The 27,087-nt window shown below is 41.3% G+C and overlaps 1 protein-coding gene across 2 annotated transcripts; it reads left to right on the top strand.

The window, feature by feature from the left end:
- Nucleotides 1–739: 739 nt before the first annotated feature.
- On the top strand, nt 740–26,856 carry ngfb (nerve growth factor b (beta polypeptide)). Of its 2 annotated transcripts, none has more exons than XM_053868708.1 (3): nt 740–881; nt 19,819–19,960; nt 25,365–26,856. In XM_053868708.1, the coding sequence occupies exon 3, from the start codon at nt 25,376–25,378 to the stop codon at nt 25,994–25,996; it is 621 nt and encodes a 206-aa protein (XP_053724683.1). In that variant the 5' UTR covers nt 740–881; nt 19,819–19,960; nt 25,365–25,375; the 3' UTR covers nt 25,997–26,856. The 2 variants fall into 2 exon arrangements, with proteins under 2 accessions (XP_053724683.1, XP_053724682.1); XM_053868707.1 differs by having other exon boundaries at nt 746–881; nt 19,819–19,909.
- The last annotated feature ends 231 nt before the right edge of the window (nt 26,857–27,087 follow it).

Here is a 27,087-nt window from a genome sequence, read left to right as displayed (position 1 = left end):
CTCTGTATCCATGGCTCTGATTGGCTCAGCAACGTTGTGCATGTTGTGTAGATCCTAGAGTTTGTTTGGAGAAGTGAATGTTATGAAATACTGAACACTAAACTAAAAGTTTAAGCAGTGGTGCTCAGCCTTTCATTCAGCAATGTGAATGCATTTTTTTTCACTAACCAAAACAGGTTAAAAGCTTAAAACATTTTCTTGAAACCTTTTCTTATTGTCATAGTCAAAGTCTTTTTGAGTATATTTTCAGAATAATGTCTGCATTTTGTCAGCATCTTTCTCTCCTCACACTTTAGATTATTATATTATTACATATAGTTATAGTGGCAGGTGACACTACTACGACGACTACTACTATTACTACTACTACTACTACTACTACTACTAATAATAATATCAATAATAATGATGACACGTGAATATTATTATTATAATATCATATTTCATTTTTTAGGGGAAAAGCCGTGACACAACTGTTGTTGTTTTTGCCACGGGTGGCAGAACTATTTTCCATTGCTACTCTTCGTGTATGTCAACCTGATTATCCCCGTTGAATTGTTTATTTCATTGCGAAAATTGCATTTTGGCTGCGAACCTGTTTTTTTTTAGCGCACAAGCCTTGACACCGCCGTCACGTGATTTATGAGAACGCGTCACGTATAACCCGTCAGGTGCTAGGACCCGGAGGTGCAGTCCGTTAATGGAGTCAACAGGCTCCTCACTCTCACAGTCTGCAGCAACTTTCAAACAAGTGTCGGACGCTGAGAGCAAAGTTTGGGATAACCGAGGGCCACTGCGGCGCTCTGCACCTGGCACCGACACAGTCTGGACTATATTCTTGTCTTTTCCCCTCACCGGCGAGTGGCGGCACCTTCACTGAGGTGAGACTTCATTTACAAAAGCAACGTGAGAGTGAGTTAAGAGCAAGTTGGAACAGTTAAACGTCCATCCTTGGTGAAACTGAAGCCTTGCCCCGGGGTCAGCAAGTGACAATAGAGCCAATCATAACCAGGTTTTGGGTCATATTCCGCAGCATTCCTCTGCCGATCTTTGGTATGTCAATTCACGGAGTCGTGAACCTGGCTGCAGGCTAATAATCCTCAATGATACCGCGCTGTTGAGAATTCTTGACATAATAGCAGGTGATTATACTCGATAAGACTTGTCATGCTATTTCCATTTATGCTACACGTTCCTCACATTTGCTCTGTACATTTTTGGAAGTCTTAAATGCAATTATCTATCACTCGTAAATCACTGCCGTGGCACGCCATTTCTTTGTCGTCATTCTTAGTTTCCCATTTTTGCAGACTCGTGTAAGGTAAAGTTAAAATGAGACGAGACTGTATTTAGTGCCAGAGATACTCTGTGTTGGTCTAACTTCAGTCACAGGTTCAATGTCGACCTCTTCCTCTACGTATTGTGGAAGATATGTGACTTCAACCTGATGCACCTTTGGTTGTGACGTGTCGTTTCATACTTAATTTACCAAACCTTTATGTTGACATATCCAAACTAGGCACCATTTAATAGAGTAAACACCACTTGAGGAGGTTGTTTGTGTTTCTTCTTTGAGGTCTCCCAGTTGGGCACAGACATTTTAAAGAACCTGTACTCCGACATTTTTGAACCTTCGCAGTCTCTGATAAACACCATAAAAAACGTTTTTTGTCAACCAAACTTGTTTTCAAGTGAGAGTTGATTTTTTTTATTTCTCCTCATCTGATTGAGAACAGCATCCGAGAGTTGGAAAAAGTTTGATTTCTCTTTTGTCGAAATGTAAAGAACTCATTACACATTTTAATTTGTGCCACTCAGTTACTATTTTAAAAGGTTTTTGAAATGTCCAAGAAAAGCATATCATTCAATTTTGCCGTGCCTGTAACATTGTTGAACTAAAGTCCCCAAATTTATTCATGTATTTTTTTTTTTCCATTTTCTCTGTTTTATATTTTCTTGGCGAATTATGTGTATTACATTATGTATGTTTTTTCTCCATATTTTCAAAACATTTTTCTCTCTCTGTGTACTCTTCACTTATATCATTATTAACATTTAAACTAACTTGTTTTGACATAATATTGTCTGAGCATGGAATCCTTCTTAATACTGAGGTCATGTGACTGCCCATAGACTGTCGGGAGAAGTCTACACCTCAACTCTAATATTTAATTCAAACTTGTTTCCATTAATAAGTTCATTCTTGACTTATGCCATGATAAGAAGCCTGTCCACTCCTGCGTAGTCGGGCTGTATGTGAGTTGAATGGAAAGGAAAAAGTAGCGAACCATTAATGGCAAAGCTTGTCTTGGTGCGAACAAAAGGAGCAGTGGTCGGTTTACATCCACAAAGAGTGATGAAGTCAGAGTGATGAAATCTGAGGCGGCTGTCGGAGGAGTCAGCGCTTGAAGGGCTCTAGATTTGGTTGGAATCGACAGTCTTCTTCAGCCACTATACAAACTCCAGGCTCAGACAGCAACAATCTTACCATGCTTTCAAAACCAACAATCTTCTGCCTTCATTGGTTTTGCGTTGTGGAACAGAATAATGAGGTACTTTCTTTAACTGACTTGAATGTTTTGGAGTTGATTCACAAATTGCTTTTCCCTCTTGGCTATTATTTGGCTATTTGGACTATTGGCTATTGGAACTATTTGGGGTCTGCTTAGTGTTGCTGTTAGAGAAGAAACCTGTGGAGAACCAGACTCGCAGTGGGATTGAAGAAGCCGGAGATGAGCTGAAAAGAAGGGCTGTGAATTAGGAAGAATGCACCAAAGAGCCAGTGGTATCAGATCTTATGTTATTTATTATTATTTTAACCAAGTTACAGTGAAAGTTACTTTTTGGAATTAATTGTTGTATGAAACTTGCTCCACCCTCTGCTCAGGAATCAGCTGTTTTTTCTGCGATGAAGGTGTGGATCCCGAGGAGAGTTTCATGAAAGCGGGCTGGACTTTTGATTTCAGAGTGCATTTGTTCATCTAACATCACAATAACAATGTAGTTGTTCATAGAATGACTCGAAAACATACTGCAATACGTATTACAGAAACTGCTTACATTTTTCTCCCTTTATTTGGAGGTGATATTCAGCATGACTGTCACACATCTGGCCGTAGAGGTGCGCAACAAGACAAAACTAATTTGCATAAATGCACAGTAGGGATGGGCGATAACATATCGTGCATCCCATGATAAATTCAATAAACATGCGGCACTCGCTGCATTGCACTTGCATATATGAACATGACGAGACCGTGACGGCGCGCCACACTCTCCTGCTCCACAGCTGACACCAGAGTGTGACAGTTGTGGTGGACTTTGGTTCACGATTGCAGTTTTAAACTCTTTTTAACACAGCAAACTTTTGATGGTGACACTGTTCCACTCTGAGTCTCTGGATCAGGCTTTTAGCTGGGATTTTGAATCAATCAGTCCAAAACTCGGCCCGCAAGCCATAACCCTGCCCCTAACCCCACCCCCTCCCAAAACACCATGTCTACGACTGACAACTAACAACTTGCTTTGTAAAAAACACAGCTGTAAACATCTATTTCAACCAAAATAACTTGATAAACAACAAATAAACAAGCATCTGAGTCAAATAAACAGGCATGAACTCAGTAACTGTTTGGTTACACGGTAACACTTTGAGATGCATGAGCCCTCTGGGCAATTATTTTGGCTGACCCTGATTCATTAAAATAAAAAAAAAAAAAAAAAAAAAATTCTAATGATTCTTTCCGTGACTGCAAGACATCGTGTGCACAGCCCTGTGTCTACGTCTTAGCATGCAGTTGTGTCAGCTGTGATAGTTTTCTAAACTTTCACAACCACAACATTCATTCGTTCAAACAATACATATTTAAAGGCTTGTCGTGTGATTAAGTAAATAGAACTACTCGAATTTTCATCCCTGTTAAACTATTTTGGTCTCACGCTGACCACTTTTTTCTTTGATTATTAAAAAGGTAGAAACTGTTCCCCAGAAGTGTGAAGTGAAATGGTTAAATACCGCTGTATCATCGACAAATCACTCATGAAAACATCCTGTCTGAACTTTCAAACTGTCTCGCCCCGTCAATAAAGCAAGCAATTTTAAACACGCTCCAGCTGTGGCAAATAAGTGAGAACCTTTCTAAGAGTCATACATTTGAAGTTAATATGGTGTAGGAAAATACCGACACCGTCAAAGTCTGTCATCACCACTGTTCACCTCCGACCACACTTGGACCTGGATTAAATCAGGAGCGTGTCAGACAACAGGCATTAGTCATGAGGAAATGATGCTTTGTGCACATTTGTCCACATGGGTGAATTATCGGTTTTGGCCAGCCCTGCAGCAAAGGTTCCCAACTCGTCTGCGTGTTTCCGCGATGAACTGCATTTGTGATGATATGAAGAATGGTTACCGCATGTCTGGGCGTGATCACATGACCATGGAGATGGACGTGGACCTCGAGATGGAGATGGACCTCATCAAGGTACATATGTAAGTGGGATTCACACTAAACTACAGGTCACTGTGTGTATTTTTCTTATGTATTTTGTAAACATGTTTTGTTTTGATTGCTACAAACAAGGAAGCTTTATAAATTCAGATCTGAAAATCGAATCAGTCACGCTGGTCAGTTTCTGTTCTGTTGATCGCATTAGTTTTACACGAACATAGGTTGGCGAATTGTAGTGAAACAAGTAGTTGTTTAATCCAAATGACTGTGACGCTACTTCTTCACGGTCTAATTCATGTCTGGATTAAATTGACAACTGTTTCCAACTTGTTTTTATTGTAACTTTTACATCGCGGATGATTCCAAAGGTAGAGAACCAAACATGTATATATTTAATTCGTCAGGATGCTACATGGTTTAGACAAGACTGCAAGAAATCCCATGTTTATTATTTCTATCCTGTTAAAGGTTATTATGAAGTTGCATCATAGCTTTCTCGGATTTATTTACTGGCCACAAGAGAGGTAGAAGAAGAGAACACGATGCATGAATGGAAACAAATGTAACTTTTTATTTAGACTGAGTTTTTTTTAACATGAAGTATGTTTAAAATATAATTGAACATCTTTGGGATGAAAGAATAAATGCAGTTGGGGTTCACCTGTCGATAGAGCTGTCAGTTGTGTAATGGACTCAGCAGAAAAAATGAGAAAAGTATGCTAATCTCACAGTCCAGTATTACAGACTGGAAGGAGGGCCACAAAAGGAAACACAACACGCATGAAATAGAGATGAATGTCACCTTGAGTTCCACCTTCATTTCGATTTTACTTCCATATGTCCTCCTTATGGCACCAACCAAGACGTCATGAAACTGTTCAATTTCCGCCCTGGTGGATGATAATCCATCATGAATGTCCTCTAAGAATGAAACCACCTCTGATTCTTCACTCCCAAGTCCCCCACCAGCCGCCCACTGTAGCGATGTTCAACACACACCAGCTGCTCCTGCTCTCTGCTGAGCACAATGTGTTTCACAGGTGGAGGATTCAAGTGTAGCAGAACCACAGTTACAGGTTACAGATGCTGAATGACCTGCACGAGTCAGAAATGTCCAGGGTTCTGCATGGGCCGAATGTTCGTGCAAAGCCAGCCAGCTGTGGAAACGATTAGTTAGTGCATGTTGCTGCAAACTTTCCGTGACACATGGAGATAAGAAAATGTCTGGCCGACCGATTCATAAATGGAAATCTGGAAACTGGGTGGCTGTTTAATTTTAGACTCCAAGGAGATTGTCATGCAACACTGAAGGTTTTAGAATGTCACATTTCGTTTCAGTTCCTGGGAGAGAATCAAGAAATTAATTCAGAAAATAAACCTTCGTAGTTATGGGTGATGACTTAGTTGCAGCACTGGACTAGCATGTATCCGCACTGTGCAACAGTCATGGAGAGTCTGGAGGACTTTGGTTCTCAATTGTAGTTTAAAATGCCTTTTTAATTCAAGAAATGATCAATCGTCACACTTGATAGATACTGAGTCAGTGTTGGTTTTGTTGGGTCTTGTCCTCCAAATAACTTTTCTGACACGGTTAACTTGGAACATATCAATACATGCAGGGTTTCCCACAGTGTTATCGCCTCGGCAACAACCTCTCCCTGCCATGACTGCATGACTGCCATGACTGCATTCTCCGCAACCGCGACTGTATGATCACGGCACCGGTAACAGATGTTGATCTTTAATGAAAATATTAGCGCAACAACTCCACCTCGTCTTTTGTGAACTGCAACAAAGCCACAAACACCTCAGAGCCACAGTTTAAGCCTCAAATAAAACTTGCCAAAAACAGACTGTGACATTACAACCACAACAGAGTTCTCTACGTGAAGCATTGAATTGCCCCTCTCCTCACTTATTATGTATTTAAACATAGCACATCAGGCTTTTAGCTAGGATTTCGAGGCAAGCTAAGCTTCAAACTTTCCTGCCACCAACAGCGTTAGACCTCCCATCAATGACAGCGTTCTTCCGTTCGACCAATCAAATGTAAGTGTTGTGACTTGAGAGATATTCCGAAAACAAATATGGTGCCTGCGGTGGCACAGTGGCGGTTCTACGAAGGCATGTGAATCAGTGAATTTCAATCTAAACCGGTGGAATTTCCAGGGACAAACACCCTTTTCATGGACATCAGTCAGGCTTTTAGCTAGGAGGGTGTCTGGGCGTCTGCAAAACATGAAAAAATGGACGCCTGATTCTCGACCGTAGCTTGGCCACTAGAATCCGCCATGTACAAGCTATGGTCGAGAATCAGGCGTCCATTTTTTCATGTTTTGCAGACGCCCAGACACCCTCCTAGCTAAAAGCCTGACACCAGTAGGATAGCGCTAAAATTAGGGCACTATACAGGCACTAATGATCAGAAATTCAGGGCATCCTGGCTGAAAAAAAAGCTGGTGCCTTTGCCCTACTTTTTCAAGCAATGATCGACAAAACTGCTACGAACACATTTGTTGTGGCGTCTCCTATGATGGATTTCCTCAAACAAAAAAAAAATGCTGTTTGTCCATGCCACATTTTTCGGATTTTAGAGTCGGATCTTAACAAAGTTCCAAATGGCTTGTGGTTTACTGTACAATGTGCTCTACTGATAAATGAAAAATGAAATTGCTCACTATATTTAAAACAGCTTAACAGTTTTATTTGTCTTAAAAAAAACTCCATTCCTCTTCCAAATGTTTGTGCAGTGGTTCAAAATGAAAGAAGACGGTTTAGAGCCACTGGAGTAATAACAGAGCCGGGGTTTAACAGCTTTGTTATTTGGTTTCTGACGGAGTTTTATGGAGGGCAGCCGAGGAGAAACTTTATAGAGTTGAAAAGTTGCAGGGATGAGAGAAGTTTGATTTAGAAACCTCTGACTACATACAGCTAATTGTGCAGCTCGGTGTGTTGATGCCACTGAAGCTAATTGAGCTACAAAAGTCAATAAAAGCATTTATAAATTATGAATGATGTGTTTCAGAAATTGTAATTGAAGTTGGAACCAAACTTACTGGTCGTCCAAGATCAATGGGGCCATGCCTGTCTAGTTTTCACAGTGTTAATCTCTTAAAACTGCTTGTTACGATATCCAAAGTTTACTCTGGTGGGTTTTTATGTTTAATGTATTTGGCTAACTGTGGCACCCCCTGCATCGGCGGAAGCAAGAAAGGATTCCTTTTTTCGGTTTTTGTCTTCAAACCATTTTTCCCCGGTAAACGTTGAGACACTCGGCTTATAAAGAAAGTATATTTTTCCGTCATCACCAAATTGAATTTAAATTCTCATGGCTGTATAAATGATCAGTCAATGGAACCTGGCCTTCCTCTCGTCGCAGATCGACAACATCATGAGACACTGTTTTATTGAAAAGTGTTCAGCAGCTCCAGGTTGTGTTGCGCAAGATCGAACTTGTGTTCTGAAATGTTTTATCGAGTCTCAGAGTCGAGATAATTTTTAGCTATAAAACTGAGCGCTAAAAATAATTTGAGTGTATTCCTCCTTCAGAGGGATCAGAGGTGAAATTGCCTACAATTACCCAAGCGTGTGTTCTTCCTGTCTCCTGCGTCAAATGCGATTAGCCAGCCTCATCTATAATTGCATCAGCATCCATCCCTCCACCCGGACGTGTCCCGTCACCGCGCCTGGCCTTGGGCGCAGCTTTAACGAGTCGGTGCCTACTTATGAAGCAGAAATATGTTGTGCTACTGTTCCCGCTGAACAACAGTGCGTGGCGAGAAGATTCTCTCTCTGAAAGCAGTCACTGCGGACGCCATCTCCGGGTGCAGCTTTGTATCTGCAGGGACCACAGACGTTGGTCAAGAGGCCACAGGCGCGCGCGCACACACACACACACACTTCCTATCTCAGTGAGGACCGTCATTGACATACATTGCCATAACCCTACCCCCAGCCTTTCCCCCTAAACCTAACCATTTAAAACACATGGCTAAACCTCACCTTTACTTTTTACCCAACTAAAACCCAATTATAACAACCCAGCTATATATTGTGGTTTTAACCCTGACATAGTGAGGACCGGCCAAAATGTCGTCATTTTGCAAAAATGTCCTCACTCTGTTGATTAAAAACTCACACAGGTTCTTACAAAGATATAAGTACACACACATACACACACTGGCACATGGACAATGAAAATCATTAGGTCTCTACATTCCAATTTCTTTATAATTTTATGCAATAATTTACAAAAATATTTAGCAACATGGGGCTATCAGGGCTGCTATGAAGGAGTCAAACTCAATCTGGCAGGAGTCAGACCGTATCAAATATCATGTAAATCTTTAACTGGTACAAATACGGTGCCCCCCAGATGACATTTAGTGGGGACAAAACAACACGTAGCCACCAGAGAATTTATCGTCAGTCGCAGGATCCGACGTCTTCACAGTGACACACACTGTTGAGTGTTGTTATGGACAAGTTTCGACTAGTTTCATTTCATGTTAATGTTGAGAGTAATTATAATGACATTCTTCAGTCACTAGCCGTTTGCCTTCCGTGATGTTTAAAAATGTATTTATAAACGTAAATGCCACTGTCCTCCAATCACGCCCCAGATCCCAATGCATGGAGAAACTCTTAAGAAAGAGAACCGTGGTCAAGTTTGTTCCACCAGTGGCGCTGTCGTCCTCCACACCGTCCCAGAGTATAGCTAACTGATCATGGTCTGACTCTCTAGCTGGAGACCATCAACAAATTCTCACTCCATCAAAGTCCTTGTGAAATGGTCAATAATGTCAGTCATTGACCATTTAAGACGATGAAATCGTTGAGTTCTTCGAATACTACAAATGTAAGTCATGGTAATTATTTTATGACTAAAATAAGAATGAGGACTTATATAGTCAAATCTTTTCTTTTTTCAATAGTATCCAGGAAAGTCAAAGTTATTGCAAAAAGTGAGGGGACATGAGACCCATTCTAATGGAGAAAAATATATTGTTGATAATAAATCCATAATAATGTCACAAAAGTGTCTGCAGGCTTTTAGCTGAGATTTTGAAACAGGGCGTCCATATTTCCACAAAAATTGCAGTTAATAGTCTTTTTCTTTCAAACATTTCTTGTGTACTTCTATCATTTACGAAAGTATTCCACAGATATACTGCATAAAACAAAAATACATTGTGCATCGTCCAATAATCAGAGGGTTGGCAGTTCATATCTGGCTCCATCGCAGGTTCTGTCGTGGTGTCCTTGGGCAAGACCCCTGACCCACCTGGCCTCATGTGAATGTAATGGTTGGATCAGCCGTTGATCCTGTACATTACATACAGGCGTGTACATATTGTAAATATCCATCGTTGCATGCTCTTCTTAATGTGTGATACTTTACTGTGATTGCAGAGAGTCACCGACAGCCGGTAAAGAATTCCTGTATATCACTCGTTGTTATACTTGCCATTAAAGCTGTTTCTGATTCGGATTCAGGGCACGTTGGCAGCTACACTTCCATCAGCCTGCCACAGGGAAGCTGCGGCTCCAAACATGGGGGACCTTCATTTGGCTGATCCACAGTGTAAGAAAAGTGTAATTACATGAGGTGTCAGAGTGAGTGTGAGACGATGCTTTATGAGTCATAAAAGCGATTACAAGCTGGGTGACATTTGAGAAGTCATTTGGAAAAGTTAGTGTCACTCAGCAGAGGAAATTACTTGTCTATTTTTGTGAAGGTGTGTGAGGAGTAGATTTATTTTAGATGGTGGCGTTATATTAATTCAACGTGGATAGAAGATTGAACTACAGCCGCTGGTAGTGGGTGACGCTTAGAAAGCTGCATTTCCTTGGGAGACATGTGAATGATGCAGTTAAACACAATAATGATCAAATAATATTTATTGACGTTTTATCATGTTCCAACTGCTGCCAAGTCCACAGCTTGATGGATTTCAGCAGTGATCATCCAAAATGAAAAGCCTTTGTATCATGCTTTGTTTTGGCACTGATAACCAGTCTGGACGAGAGAAGGTTCACTGTCGGCCAAATGTTTTCCTCGCTGTGGAGTTTCTGTCCAAAGTTCCCTATCTGATCTGGCCACTTCTTCTTCACTCAACTGCTCAGCACGAGAAACACCTTCGGTATAATTGACTCTAACTTGACAGAGCTGAAGAGGGGATGTGGGTGGATGGATGTTTTATTTGAATGAGGTTTACTTGGAGCTTGCGAGAGAATATTGCTGACTCACAAAGAGTAATGTGTTTAATATGGTGATACAAAAAAAAGTAAATCAATTGTTATTAAATGTTCACAGTAGAAATGTAATATGTGTTGTATAATTCACAGTATGAAAGACAACAACAGCTGTATGAAAACAGCTGGAAGTGTGTGTTCTTCAAGTTATCAAGTCTCTCACTCGGACACCTGAACCGCTGATTTGGTGGGAAAGTGTCACCACCTGGAGACTGTGCAGCTCATCTGGCGTAAGAGAGGTTTGACTTTCTTAGAAGTTTGAATAATGAGCCGCCAAAGTTCCCGGGTGAAAGGTCGGCGAAGTAGTTTCTGAGCGCTTTTGTAAGTTTTGGATGACGACCCCCCTGTCAGTCATCGTTGGAAGAGTTCACGCAGAAATTGTGTGATTTATTTTACTGTTTTAGTAACAGAACACTTGAGTCAACAAGGGCTCTCTGGCGTTGTTCTATTTTTCTGTGAAATTAAGATTTGACTGTGAAATTTGCAAAGATTGTCCAAAACATACAATTCTGCAGGAAAATTGTAATCAATGAAAATATTTCCTTATTGGTTTAGCGTCTCAGTATTTTATACTATACTATAATTTTAATTGCTCAGAATGTGCTGTGAAAGGTTTGTGAAATGGTCCCATATTTTCAATGTTTTGGGTTGTGATGGTCATGTCCTCTCACTGTGGATGGTGATAAGAGAGCGATGATGTCACGAAGAACCCATCCGTCTAATTTAATAGTAGATTATAGTTGACTATGTCGACTAGTCCTTGCAGTCCTAATCTTGTCATACTACTGCTGTTTTTCATGACGGAATTATTTGTCAGGGACCACCGGTGGAGGGACGAGTCTCACTGCAGGATGGTATTTTTATATTTATATATTTAGCTTCTTAACGTAGCCCTCTTCTCCTTGTGTGCCTGTATCACACAAATAGAGAAGCTGCCATAGCTGCTGCAGTTGGGAGCCCGTAATCTGAGCAGGAATATGTTAAATGGTCAACCTTTCACACACATAAACACTTTTCCTTTTGGATCATTTCCTTCTTCATTAAAAAAACAAAAACAAACTGTGTTCTGCATACAGAGCTGATGTAGTCATCCTCTGGAAACCACTGAAAACATTGTAGTTCCCATGCCAGACCTGGATGTGGCGTTGTAATGCTTGAAGATAAGGTGTGGCGTAGGTACTAAATGAGATTGTGTTCTGTATGCAAACAATAACAGCCAAGTGGAGAACAACATCGTAGTTTCTTGTTGAAAATTATTTTAGTTCAGTTGAATATTGTGTAGTACACACATACAAAGGACAGTACCTGTCCTTTAAGTACTGCAGTATTTTCTCCGTACGTAGAACAGGTCTGGCCAACCTGTGGCTCCCGAACCGCATGCGACTCTTTGCCCAGTTTCATGCGACTCTTCACTACATGGGCCACGAAAATCGGAAAAGTGAGAGCCATTCCAACCTTTGATATGCATTTAACTTTGAAACGTAACCAATGCAGTGGCAATGGCAGTCGCGGTCCTCAGACTTGGATCATCATCAGATCCACGATTTAACATGACTTAGTTCCGCATTTCACTTTGTCATTCCCTAAACTAAACGTATGGCATTTGTTTGGCTGATCGCAGTAAAGTCCGTTGTATTCAGTGGTGGGAAGAGCCAACATGAGACGCTCCAGTCTCCAGTCGCTCACACATAAAGACCAAGGCCATGAGCCACGTAAAAATATATATAAATTAAATGAATGACGTGCACATTTCTATCTGTGCTGCTTGATATTTCGAGGAGCATCACGGTAAAATGTGTCGAAACAGATGCATATTTGTAGCATGTGGCTCTTTGCAGCAACACAAGAAGAAAGAAATGTGGCTATTGGCCTCTGACTGGTTGACCACCTCTGACGTGGAAGGAAAAGGACTGTCAGTCGAATGTTGTATTTGTAAAGTCACCGACTCAGTTCTTTAATTTTGATTTTGTGGCTAAATTATGTGAGTTTGAACAAGAGACCGTGTTGAATCCTTGCCTTAACCAGAAGAAAGTGCTGATGTCGTGAGCAGCTACAAGAATGATTCTAGACACAGTGAGATATTGTTGTACGATCCAATTTTTTCTTTGGGTGACACAGTCAAAATGGTCTCTTTATCCATGGAGTGCTGCGGGATGCTGTTGTGATGTTGGTTTGCCAGGCTGTGGTCGTGAGGGTCAGGTGGTGCTGTCTTTTTGGGTTGGCTAGCTCGCTAAATGCGCCACTCATGCTAGCAAGCGAGTTGTTCTTGATTTTTTTTTTTTACGGATGTGCTACATTTGAGCACATATAGCATATTTACATGGCATATTTTCCAGATCGCTCACTGTGGTTGGCATTGCCAGTAAGGTGTTGCCGAATATGCACAAGCATTTTCAAATGCCTGTGACACGAACCTGCACAAATATGACCCACTATGACTTCCTCTGAGAGTGTTGTCCTCTTATTGGGCATGTGTATTATGTTCACATTTTACTATTATGAAACAACGCTGCTCTATATGGACTTTTCAATGTGTTCCACAGTAGCAATTTTTGTTGAGGTTCAACGCAAAACAAAGTATGATGAGACTGCATGTGCTCTCACCTGCTGGTTCCCATTTGTTGTTGGTGTCAGTTGTTCTGTGCAGGCCTCTTAAATCTCTGTACCGAATCGTAAAATTCTCTCACATGTGTTGGCTTAGATGAACAGGCAGTAGATCGCGCTCTTCCATGGTTGTGCAGATGTTGCAGTGTGCGTCTCCCCTGTGAGAAGTTCGCTGCTCCACTTAAAAAAACAAAATCACATCATTGTTCTTGATTCATCTCACCTCTGCCACGACCTGATGTGTTCTTCCGCTTAACTTTCACACATCTGTGTCGAATCAGATCCAACATTCAAGCGGCGGCCACTTGTTTTTGATCCGCGCGTCGTATTCTTTATTTCACTCCACTTGTAGCCAGTCACGCACCAAATTGCTTTCAGTAGACGCCACAGGGAAACACGGGAAATTACGTGATTCAATCACCTGCCATTATCCTGCTTAACGTGTTTCCTCTGTCACCAGGAAAAAGGTATCTGACGTTCAATTTCACTACGAACGGAGGACAAGCCGAGGCAGGTCGGCTGAGTTACAGTTGGAAATAAAACCAAGCATGTGTGGCGTGCATGACCCCGAATATTCAAATCTTCTCCCAGTGCTGGTTTAGTAATCATTGGCAGTAAAATGTTCAAGATGGTTTACTCTTCACTCTGAAGTTGTGTCTCACGACTTGTTACTGCATATTTACTTTCATTCTCCGCATAAATATGCATCAGTCGTAACATTAAGACCGCCCTTCTCTTTCTGTGTAACATGAGTGCGTTGCTGCGGAGCAAACTATGTTCCTTTTGACCTAGAGCCCTCAGAAAATAGGTACATCAATATCTTAACTGGCGTTTATGCTAGCAGTCCATTTGTTGGACTTCCTTTTGCAATGTTGGCTGTCAATCAGAAATCATTTTTAATCATCTGATGGCAACATGGAAAGTTAAATATTAATGAAAGTGAGAGGAGAGAAAGACAATATCTGAAATGCAAAAGACTATTGTGAGAAATTCGGTTTGATGTCAAACTAAAAATGTGAACAAAAAATCCTCACTGAAACAGGTTTATGTTTAACGTAACATTATGAAAGAGCCAGAGTGAGGCTTCCCAACTGTTAACCAATGGATATGACGTCACATCTTGCCACCGGCATTATATGGGGGAAAAAATATATTCTCTGTATTTAATACTGTCAGAAAAAAATCACAATGTGTTTGAGAATGCATTTTTCCCCCAGCCCCAATAAGAAAGTTAATCAAGCAAGTATGTTCTTTCTGCTCTTTGTTTTCACGTGTCTCATTTGTTTTTTTTTTTATGTGCAGTTGTACTATAAATTTGTATTGTAACACTGGAACAGCAATTTTCTGTGGGGAAACTGCTAAAAACACACTAGTTTTGTCATAAGCTGATTTACAAAGATCCCGATTTCCCATCACGTTATCAAAAATGATCGCAACTCACCGCAATTTTTTTTTTAAAATAGCGCATAATCGCCAGAAAGTCATTTTAGGTTGCAACAATCTATATAAAGGTCTCCAAAATCCTGGGTTGGTACTGTAAAAGATCTAGGCGTGAGAATGAGCTGTTGCAGCAATATTTTGCGATACTTTGATCTCCAATATAATATCGGTATATCTGTTATTTGTTTATTCATTCATTTACTTTTAATTTTTGAGTTCTGACTTTGTTTCAATATAAATTCATATTTTGGCCATGTTGGAAGTAACATTCTATTTTAGTATGTCAGTAATTAAAGGCACTTTCTTCTTCTGTTTTCAGTGACATTGTGAGCAGTACTGCAAGTTAGAATGTGTTCAGCACATTGTTAAAGGAAAAATAAGACTAGTTTGTTGTCACAGTAACTTGGTGCACTTTGTTTTGAAGTTGATGTATGTGAACTGCATTCGACGTTAATAAAATGGAAAAGTTTTCAATCAAGTCATTTTGACTTTTTTTCTGTCAATTTTGCGAAATAATGTGTGATATTATGCTTTAGTTAATTTTTGAGAATATCGCAATATATCGCAATATCATGATACTCTTGTATCACGCCAGCGCTCACCTGTAAAAAAAAAAAAAAAAGTCGAGTATGTGCTTTTAACACAAATGCAAACTAGAAAAAGCATGTAAAAAGCACAAAGAAGTAAGATTTTTTGAATAATATTGAGTGAATGTTGATTTTAACCCTTACCTTTTAAAGTCATAACAGCCTGATCTCCGTGGGTGGATCCTGATGTTGTGTGCGTGGATGGAATCACACACACTTAATAACACACTTCAGAGCAATTCCTGTTTCCTGAGCCAACGCCGTTCTCCAAGGAGACAGTTGAGTCGAGAACAGGAACTGAACCAAAATTCACCTTTTCTCGCTGGAACGTCTTCAGGAAGTGAGTTAATTAATCACAAACACTGTCTGTTGGTCTTGGTCCATTTCATCGTGTGAGAAGTCGCCTCGCTTTGAGGGCGATCGCTCTGTACTTACATGAAAAATAGAAACGGCCCGGAGCGTATGTATACCACATAGTATCCATGGTGACAAAATTATCCCCTCTCTTTACATGCGGCTGGTAAAACCGTTCAAGTTGGGAGATGTTTTGAGTGTGTGCGTCTTCCGGCTTAACTCGCTCGCTGATGCGCAATAATTGAAAGAAGGAACGCTTCTGGAAAGGAGCAACATTTTTAAATTTGACTATTTCAAGGTTAGTTCACTTTTCTCTCTTTAGTTTTGTGTTTAAATTGGCTGGATTTTGTTTTCTGATGTTGCTCTTATGTTTACATGCAGTATATGTGATATTACGTCTGTCTTCCTGTTGTGGAGTCGCAGCAAAAGGTGGCTGACGCCATTCCCACGTTGTACAATGAGAGGAAATCAGAGTGCCTAGAGGTAACCCACTCAAGCATTGGGAGGACACAAAACCTCCCAGGCTCCTAACTCTGAGAAACCCCATTCGTGATGTTAAATCGTCCACAGTTTCTGGAAGAGTTCTGTGTTGTGTTGATGTACCTGTGACTTCAGTCCTCGCTGGTGATCTTCTTGAAGGACCTTGTTAGAAATGCCAACAGGTCCTCGGGCAATAATTTGAGAGTTGTGCACCCATCTAATGTTGACTGACATTTGGAGAGGCGAGACGGGTCGGTTTCCACACAACCTCTCTGGCTGTCTGTCTGAACTCGTCCACAAGCGTCCCCTAATTTCATTGTCACTCATGTCTCCCTGATTTATCGCATGATGGCACTGTGAAGAGTCAATATTTACTTAAGACCTCACACCCTTGTTTAACTCAAGTCATTTACCAAACTGTCAAATGTCTCTGCGCTGTTTAGGACAAATGGTTTGAAAGGGAAAGTGCAAATGTTCTGCAGCTGTTTCTGTCCGGAAACTAATGTTTGACCTTTCAGATCTTCATAGTTGGACAGAGAGAATCTCAATTTTGGCTGGTTTCTCTGAACCCCACCTAGATAAAAAAAAAAAAAAATCAAACACACATTTGTATGAATAGAATGTTTTATCGGAATCCTGTCATGACCCTGCCCTGACAACGGAAATAAATGTCTTGAGAGGGTGTGAAGGAGATGATGGAGGGGGAGATGTTAGCGTGAAGAGTGTTGAGGTCACCTTTCAAGTGTGAGGACAGACTGTTACAATCAAGACTTTCATTTCCGATCCCCATACCTGAGTTTCGACACCTGCTGATACTGATCTGGGTTCCTTGGCTTCATTGCTATTGTAGATATTGTTTATGTATCAGAAAAGACATTTGGATGCCAGTTTAGGACAAGAAAGGGAAGTAGGAAACACAATGAAGTTCACTGGCTTTTGTATTGTGTTTTTTATGGCATCTATTTGAAATAAAAGAAAAATCAATTGTCTGAAATGAGTGACGTCAGCCTGATAACTGAAGTCCAGAATGGGCCTGGGAAGCTAATACTTCATGCGATGTCTAACTGTGTTGTATACAGGGGCTGCAACACTGAGTCAGTGATCGACGGGTTAATCGTTGTGATGTCATCTCCCTCTCTTCGCACAATACACAGCATGAGGAGCAATGGCTAAGGCTCCTTGGTTCTGCATTTTTACGTGCCGTTGACCATGTCAGTTTTCATTCTTAATACAACAACAGAGAAGCCAATAACATTTACTAGTTTATAGAGTATTTTCTCATACAAGAATTCGAAAGAAAACCTTAAAATGAAATGATAAACTGGGTTGACTGGACAAGCTGACTGAGAGAAGGATCATAAGAGACCAGATGAACTTGAATATGGCAGAAGGCAGAAGTAATCTCTTGTAAAAACATGGCTGCATCACTTCAAGACGAAACAATCAGCGGAGGATTTGTACAGATGTCTTGATGGGGATCTGACTTCCACACTGTTGTTGCTGGCACATTCTGCGTGACGTCGCGCCAACTTGTGGATTTAGTGTCTTCTGACTGAGCTTCTGTTCCTGCCACCGGTCGGCAGGTTCATGTTGATCATTCGCACGTTGTAAATCCATTATTCCAGCTGGACTGCAGCAGCACATCTGCTCCAAGGCTAAATGAGTTGTGCAATCTGAGCCGCTGCGCTTCTCTCCAGTGTGTTTCAGACGAGTGATGGGCATATTTGCAGCCCACCAAGTCCATGAATGAATGTCTTTCTCTTCTGTTGCTACATTCTTCTTCAAGAAGCCCATAAACTCAACGGCTTGATGAGGAAATGCACAGTGATGAATTTTTCTCTGCTCTCCACTGATGATGGTTCGTGAAACCAAGTTGCAAATAAAATTTTGGGTCAGAGCTTCAGATGGAATTGAAGGTTTTGAATGAGTGTGCGCAACACTTCGTGTTCTGTCACGTCTTCTGCTGCAACTCAACATCATGTCTGTCGGTTTGAAGATATGCAACATACATTTTTTTGTCTTTCCTTTTAAATGTAGTTTTTTTTAAAGTTCTCTTTAAGCTTTTTTATTCATTTATTTATGTATATTTCATTGGGAAGAATTGCCTTTTTGCTGCCCTTAAGACTTTGCTGTTGTGTTGGTTATTACTAAGTTATTATTTTTTATTAATTTCAAATTAGGGATGCACTGATACCCAATGCAGATATCGGTCCAATACCGGGCTTGAGTTCTTGTACTCATAGAATGGCTACCAATACCACTTCACGGCAGCACATTGTTCTTCAATGTCAGTTTATGACAATTTTGGAGAATTTGTGTTTGTACTGCAATGAAACTTGTGACCGTCACAAGAAAAACAGATTGCTGTTCAAATATTTTTGGGAAAAAAATCTCAAAGTAATTTTTGTGTAAAGGCATTCTCGATGTCTGTGAGTACTCAAATACAAGTACTCTGGTACACTATTCGTTTTGGAAAAAAAGTGTTTCAAATGTTTAAATTTCTTACCCTTGAATATTTGTATTTCAAAATTATTTTTTTAAGTGTTGACGCCATGACTGTGACCATGGCAACATTGCATTGGTTATTTTGCGTCGGTTATGAGCCAGTTCAAATCTAGATCGATAAGTTGACCAAGTGTGGCTGTTGGAACTTCATGAAATTGAGCATCCTTTGTTTTCACCACGTTGCTATTGAACACCTCCGATGCGACATTCTGTTTCTCTACGCATGGTTTCCCAATAGTGCTACAATGTTTGCCATGCTGTGCTCCCTGCCGTGACATGGTTCTCAAAAAAAGGTTCCAGACCACTGTGAAAGATCCCAAAAGAATATAACCAATTACCACCTCTGCACATTTTTAGCGAATTCCAGATGCTTCCTGAAGTTTTCTTTTCTCTCTCACTCACTTTACCGAGCTCCTCATGGCCATGTCAATAGTGCTTTCTTCAGGCGCTGAAGTCAGTTTGTCTCCCTGCTCCCTAATTTATCTGCTATGTTTATGGAACCAATAAATTATTGACATATCTATATTGATTTACTACAAAAAATCTGGCTTCCCTTCGGATTAAATTGTTCCTATAACGGTTAGTTAATATTTATTTATTTCTAATGCATGTCTTTTTTCTAGTTAAAATAACATATATATATATATATATATATATATATATATATATATATATATATATATATATATAATATACATTCACTTATTTCGTTCATGTTCAATGCATTTTATAGTTGCACTTAAAGTGTTTTACTTGTTTGAGCATTTGTTTCTTTCGCACCTTCATCTGTTGGGACATTCATGTGTTTCTTTCAAATGCAATATAAATGTTTTTTTTTATTTTAATTTTTTTTAGTTAAATAAGAGAAACAATTTTGCTGGTAGGTCAGTACTGAACTAGTGTTGAAGTATCTGTACATTCTCCTGTAAAGTGTCATATAGTGAAGAATGCCGAGCACATCAACATTGGCAATAAATATGTTTCCACTGTGGAAAGTCACACTGCACAGGTCTGTTTTGGTATGTTCACTATGTGAGGATCTGGTGTGCAGGAACCACTGTCTCTTCCTGTATCTACACGTGTTTACACTGGCTTTATGAGTCCAGTAAGAGGATTTTTTTTTTTTTTGCTCCTCTTTACAGGAAGCAGCAGTCAGCCCCAAGGTTCTGGATGGAGACCACAGCCGGGTCAGATGGCCGGAGCCCAGAACTCTGCCGTGTCTAATCACGTTCTGTAGGTGCCACTCGGTGCAACACTTCACAAGGAGACACTGAAAGGTTGGAGGTGATTGGATGATAGCTTGTTATAAACAGCAATAAGACTGGATGTTGGGAACGTTGCTGGAAGTGCTGTCAGTTTGACATCCAGTAATGTCAGAACATAACTTGTGTCTGTGAAGCGTTGTTACATAAGTTGCACGTGTTTGAGTCGCAGTTTCAGCGAGTCAGTTGGACGGAAGCAATTCGAGTTGTGAAGTATGAGATGAGAGCTTGTTCTGTAACAGTGACATCTTGCTATAGTCTTCCTCTGGTTGGTGGCTGGCAAGGGATGTGTTTACCCTTCATTCACGATGCTGTCGCCGTCAACAGGATTCTTCTGCATGCACGTTTCCAATTAAGTACTTGAGAGGTTTTCCTGTTTTTAAAACTCAAATCTCATCTGACAGCTGAGAACCACAGCTTTGTGCTCTGTCATTACTGTCATTACTGGCGAATTTAAAAAATGGTTTCTGGTAAAACTGTGTTAAAGGGACACGATTTTTGGAGAGCAAGTCAGATGAAAGAACGCAAATCCAACCTGTCTGTGTTTTGTCCTGGTGTCGTTGCGAGTCTGCTGTATTTATACTTTTAGGTGAATGGTGGCTCACTTGACTGTAGTTAAGCACCGAAACTTTGCAATATAGTGCTGATTTCAGTGTGTTTCTGGGCCCTGAGTGCTGCTCAAGTCTGGCATCTTTATCGTCCCCAATTCTGCTCTCCTTCTCCCAAATGTTTTTCAAGAAAAGTCTTTTGAAAATTAATACTTGAACCAAACTGTTTTCCAGTTAAACAACTGTATCTTATCTTGAAATAATGCGGACGAACTCGCTTCCCTCCCACATTTCCGTGTCTTCATGAAGGCACCTTGTGCTAATGAGTCTTCCTGTGAGTGAGCTTGTTTCACGCTGCATGTTGGAGACATTAAAACACCCATTAGTTTAACTTGTTCTCTGTCAGGATGTTTACATGCAGTTTATAGCAAGCAGAGAAAAACTTCTCTCCTCTTTTATGATTATTTCCTTCCCCTCAGAGGGGGCGACGTACATTCCAGCACTGGTGTTTAACCTTCTTTAAAAACGGTGGAGTTGTTAAGGTGCTGTTTTTCCAATCCAGACCTGGCAACAAAATCCACCACCTATGAAGCATCCGGTGGTGATCTGCGTCCTCACTGTCATCGTGGACGCGTAAACCTTGCTCAATGGCTCCACAAAATCAATTATACTGAAGAGAAGAAGAGAATCTTCTCCAACTTCACATATCTTCATGTGCTGATCATCATTTACCAAATCCATGAACCACACTGGTTGTCCTCCTCTTGTTTCTGTATATCTCTGTCTTTGTATCTCCATCTCCAACATTCTTGGTCTGGTCTCCACTGCTCCACGAGCTGTCCCTCTGGTAGATTCTGATCTCCTCCTCCCGCTCTCACAAGTCGGTATCGTTCTTACACTGTACCATCACCTCGGGTTCCAGAAGTAGTTTTTTAGGGCTCGTATTGCATTCCATCTGTACGAGTCACAAGCCGTAGATTCTGACAGGAATCCCCTGAGGTCCAATTTCCAAGTCGGTGTCAGTAAATTATTTTCTCGGCCACGCAAATTTTCTTTGTCAATGACGCTTGATGCGCTTATATTTTTCATTTACATGAAGAAACAGCAGAGCACATCTGTTGCAACTTACGGTTGGAGTATAATATATGAACAAAACATTTTCAAGTTTGGTCTTGATGGTTGCTTTGACTTCACAATTCAGAGACCTAGTCATTTTGCCAAACAGTTTACAACAATGACATTGAACCCGGAAAGAAATAGCATATTCACATTATAGTGCAAGAGTACTGTGAAGTGCTCATGTGTTTTTGAAAGCCGTAATAGGAAAAAATTTACGAACAACATTGAAACATTAAATACCATATAGGATATGCAGCAGATAAACATCCAAATACTCTTATTAAAATGACAAAGACAGTCAACATGAACAGTACTTTAGATTTATGTACATGCACCATTTGTGTCTCTATAGGGACATCACTGGAAAAGCAACACGGCATAAGCAAACTTCTAAATGAAAGTAAAATTTTGAATTTACGTTTCACCGCAACAGTGAGTTGCAACAGATAAAAATAAGCATGTCAGATGGCAGGGGGTGGGCTGCACCTAAAATGTTGAGGAATCCCATGCGCACATTATTGCTACAAAGTAACTATGTACTGACGGCTTACTTCTTCACTGAAGCACTGAAGTCTGTGCGTGCTGGTCATGTAGATTGCTCCTGTCCAGTCTGGCTGAGTCATGGCTGATATGAACTTGTCACATGACTCTTGTAGCTGGATTTAAATTAGGGATGCTCTGCTCGATCAGCCACCGATCGTGATCTGCTGATTTCAGCCTGATCGATGAAAGCCGATTGCTCAAGCGGCTAGTATTTAAATATTTCACGGACATCGGAAAGTCTCTAGAGATTCACCAACTGCGACGTCTCACATGAAATTTTATGTTTTTCAGTTGTCCTTTCGACAGAATAGCATTCTGCAAGGTTTTCTATGTTTTTTGCCTCCTTCAAGAGGCTTATAAAAAGTCAGAAGGTCTCATCATTTTGATCACAAATTCATTGTCCATCCATGTTATCGGTATCGGTGATCGGTGGTGATCGGCGCTCTGGCTGAACGGTACCTGTGATCAGCAGCAAAAACCCTGATCGGAGCATCTCTAGTTTAAATACGGAATTCAGTGTTCTGCTGAATATCAGGGTTCTCGCACTAAGTTAGCTTTATCTGTGCTGTAATTTCAAATGTCGAACGCTGACATCTCCCTAGGAAGACTCGGAAGCATACACCCACCCAGGGTTGATTTCTGCTCCTTCGTGCTTCCTCTTCATCCAGAATTTTGCCTGTGGTCGTCACCGTCTTGTTTCGCGACATTGGACACTAGAACATCTTTCCTTGCTCCCACTTCCGAGGTAACTGGAGTGCAGCGTCACTCAGGTCTGATGAAATCATATCCACCCCGATTCATCAGGCGACAAGTGAAACCGACGAGTGAGCTGCCTCGGGTCACATGCTTGCTGAAGTTTCCATCGACCTCCATTCCACTGGTGCCATGGGCTAAATGAAACATGAATATATGCTGAACATATATGAGCTCATGTTTGAACAATTTAAATGAATGCTGTTGTCCTCAGAGATCCAAGAAAAACGAGTTTAATTTCCCTCACCTTGAGTCTCAGGTCAGGCCTCGGCTCACGCAGGTTTGAGAACACGTCCTGCGCAGCCGCTGCTTCCCAACAGCCTCCCCACGTTGTACAGTGGAACGGCTGGCTGCTCTTTGCTCCGAGTGTGTTTTGCTCTTGCAAAATTGGGCTGACGACAATTCGCTCCGATGATCCGTCAACCCATGCTGCAGGCGAAGACAAACATAATAGAGGTATGTGACGGCGCTCAGTTGCGGTGCCATCACAGGCATTAACACGCCCGCAATTAAATGTCAGATCACTGACAGTAGAGGACAGCTGTGTTTTCTTCTGTTGTATTGTGATCTGCAGTCACGATCGCTGCTGTCATTATTCATACTCATGTTGACTCCAGGTTACATAAGTCATTCTCCTCTGGCATTTATAGTCCTGCACCTGTGAAGTTGACATGAAGAGCAAGTATTTACTTTATTGTTATGTATGCATCTTTGCCTTGTTTGTGTGATCATTTGAAATAAAGTTAAAGTGCGTACTTCCGGATCACTATTCAATTTTATATACATTTTATATGATATTCATGGAGCAGGAAGTCATCAGTTTGAATCCCAATGAGACAACCTGTGTGGGCCATAAGGCAATGCCTTAGCTAGGCCACATCTGGTCTCCAAGAGCTTTAAATATGTTTAGTTGGTCCATAATTTGATGAAATACTGATTTATAGAAGAAGTTGCGTCTCAACTGGTCTGGATTTACTGAAGCCCAGATGGACTCCTATTGGTGTGAGAGCAACTCATTCTCACTCCCAAATAGCAACCAATGTAATTTCATATTAGAGCGCACCAGAATATGAGCAGCGCAGACTAAATGTGAGATGAAAAAAGTGGTTTGTACTCGTATATGCCACTCTGGTCAGTGGGCGGCAGGTTCAGCAGTGCTGGCTACACCGTAGCATCCCAGTTTAAATGGGATACGTAGCACCACTTCTGAACAGGTTTTGAATCTGGGCTCAAGCATTGGGACTGATAAATGATTAAAACAAGATGCGGTTCTATCAGCATGCGTGTGACTGTGGCGGCGGAGCTCCATAAACACCAGAGCAGTGGCAGTGAGCGCTGTAAACACGGGTAATAACAGCTTGTTTCGCGCCGCAATGTCATGTCCATGAATTTGCCGCATAGTTGTTTCAGCCGCAAGGTTCAACTGGTGAAAAAAATGTAGCCTATTTGAATCCGTAAATTATGGTATTTGCTAGTGGAAGCCATTAGACATTCAATTGAAGCTCCTGTTCCGCCATCTGTGACGTGTCAAGACGGCATGCTCAGCGTGTTGTGTGAGATAAAGAAGGATGGTGACTGTTGGTATATAAAGCGACTCAAATGACTGGGCTAAGATAAGGGGAAGAGCCATACAAGTTACATCGCAGAAGAAGTAGTCTGTTCCTAGCACCCCCTGTTTGCGACGTCACAAAAGAGGCGGAGCTTTTGACGCTGTTGAAACATCTGTGCGTCAGCATGCAACATGGCTGCCTTTGTTGTCAACTCAGGACGTGAAAGTCATCTGCATTATGAAACTTCTGTTTTTGCTGGAGCTTTTTTTTTTCTTTATACTTAAATTCTTAAGAGAAAAAGGTCACTGTAGTAGGGCAGTCGAAATTAATGGGAAAATCTCTAGCGTTCTTTAAATCCAAATGACCCAGCAGTTATAGCTACGGAAGAGGATTAGGGTCAGTGAGGAAAAAACTAGTCTTTAATCTCAGAAGTCAGAATTCTCACTTTAAAGTCAGAATTCTCAGACAAAAAGTCAGAATTCTCTTTTAAGTCAGAAGTCTGACAAGTGAGAATTCTCACTTTAAAGTCAGGATTCTGCCAATTATTTTTTTTTTCTCTTAATCCTCTTGGTTATACATAGCAGAAGTGGTACCAGTAATCTATCTTCTGGCTTCACATGTAACGCAATTATTAGTCTAAATTATAAGTATAAATGCAAGTCATGACAATTTCCTGAAGTAAAAGCAGATTATTTATTTGTCCAGAGAAAATACTGGAAGCAGGTTCATGACTGTGACCTGCCACTTGAGAGTCAATGTGTTCCAGTTAGGCTTGTCTATTAATCATAGATAATAAATAAAAGAATCTTGTTCACCACATGGACTGTGTTGGAAATTTGGCCTTTTTAAAAAGTTCTCCATCCATTTTGAACTCTGAACGTTTGTTCTGAAGTAATAAAGCTGCTGTCTCCAGGTGGTGATCCCATGAGGTCGTCTATGCTGGTCCTGCTCCTCCTCTTCAGTGCCCGGGCCCTGGCTGCCGTCCAGGGGGACACGTGTGGCGCCACGGTCGTCCAGCAGCAGCAGCAGCAGCAGCAGCAGGCTCCTGACAACAGCCTCACCTCCATCCCCAGAGTGGACCCCAAACTCCTCAAGAAGCAGCGCTACCTCTCCCCCCGGGTGCTCATCAGCGCCCAGCCGCCGGATGGAGAGCCGGCGGCATCTCGGGGTGGAAAACGGACCCGTCGACGAGTGTCACAGCCTCAACACCGCGGGATGTACTCGGTGTGTGAGAGCATCAGCGTGTGGGTGGGCAACAAGACCAAGGCCACGGACATCTCGGGCAACGAGGTGACGGTGCTGCCGGACGTGAACATCAACAACGTCAACAAGAAACAGTACTTCTTCGAGACCACGTGCCACAGAGCGCAGTCCGGCAGCTCGAGCTGTTTAGGCATCGATGCCCGGCACTGGAACTCCTACTGCACCAACTCGCACACGTTTGTGCGAGCGTTGACTTCTTTTAAGAACCTGGTGGCGTGGAGGCTGATACGCATCAACGTGGCCTGCGTGTGTGTGCTCAGCCGCAAGTCGTGGCGGCAGTAGACACACGGGACGCATACAAACAAATATACTCAAGCTAACTATCTGGGATTTCCCCGTCATAACTGAATCACCAAAGACTCCTCGCCCACCGCACACCGTAAATTATTGCTTGTACATTATCAAGGCTGCATGTACTGTATCTGCTACAGACCTGGGTCAAACTGCATCAGTCGCTGCAGCGTTTCTCTGCCTAAGTCGCCGTTTTATGTGCAGCGCTTTCCAGGCATTCAGGGGGAAGAAACCGCCTGGAGGCGATCTGACATTCATGGTTCAATAAAGGAACACGTAGAAGCCGCAAACACCCAACATGATGTTTCATGTTAAAGCACCGTCTCTATTCATAAATAACCAGCACGACTTGTTTCACATCAAGAGGTTTAGTTTTCTTTTATATATTGTTTTCATTATAGCAGTTGTCAATATTTTATTTGCCTGTAAATCATTTGGCTACGTTGGTCAGAATCGCCAGGATTTTGGAGCTGAACCCGATTTACTGGCGTCTTCTGAAAAGTCCCAATTGTAGGATGTTTTGCTGTAAGTTTTTTAAGTATTTATTGATTGGAAAAATTGTGTCACAAGAAAAAATGGAGTAATCTTTCTTGTTTCCAGAAAGTGGCTTGTGAATAAGGTGCCAGTGACTTTTTGTTTTATTCATTTTTGCGGCTTTCCAACCTTTGCTTGTTTAGACTGAAAGTCAATTAGGCTGTCAAACTTGTTTAATCCTCATCCAACAACAACAACAACAAAAGAATTTTAGTCCAATATAATTGAGAACAGCGGAGCTAAATTCGCGCATCTGGTTGGTGTTACATCACAGAAAATGGATCATGAATCATAAGTTAAATGTTGTGGAGGGAAACACTTTGAGCAGTTCTACAAATTAAAGTTGTAACGAGGCTTGTATCAGAATACATTACTCATGAAATGTTTGGACATAGTTTCGTCTTTTTCGTTTTATATTTCACATGTAAACTGCCCTCACTTTTCAGGCTCATCCAGAGCGCTTGAGCAACATATGTCGCCATCTAGTGTCGGACAGCGGAATATTCAAACAGTTATTAGAATCCAATAACATCCCGAGCAAAGTTGGT

Source organism: Synchiropus splendidus, chromosome 6 (assembly GCF_027744825.2).
Source record: "Synchiropus splendidus isolate RoL2022-P1 chromosome 6, RoL_Sspl_1.0, whole genome shotgun sequence".
Taxonomy (NCBI): domain Eukaryota; kingdom Metazoa; phylum Chordata; class Actinopteri; order Syngnathiformes; family Callionymidae; genus Synchiropus; species Synchiropus splendidus.
The sequence above is the reverse complement of the archived record's forward strand: the minus strand, read 5'-3'. Positions and strand labels throughout refer to the sequence as shown.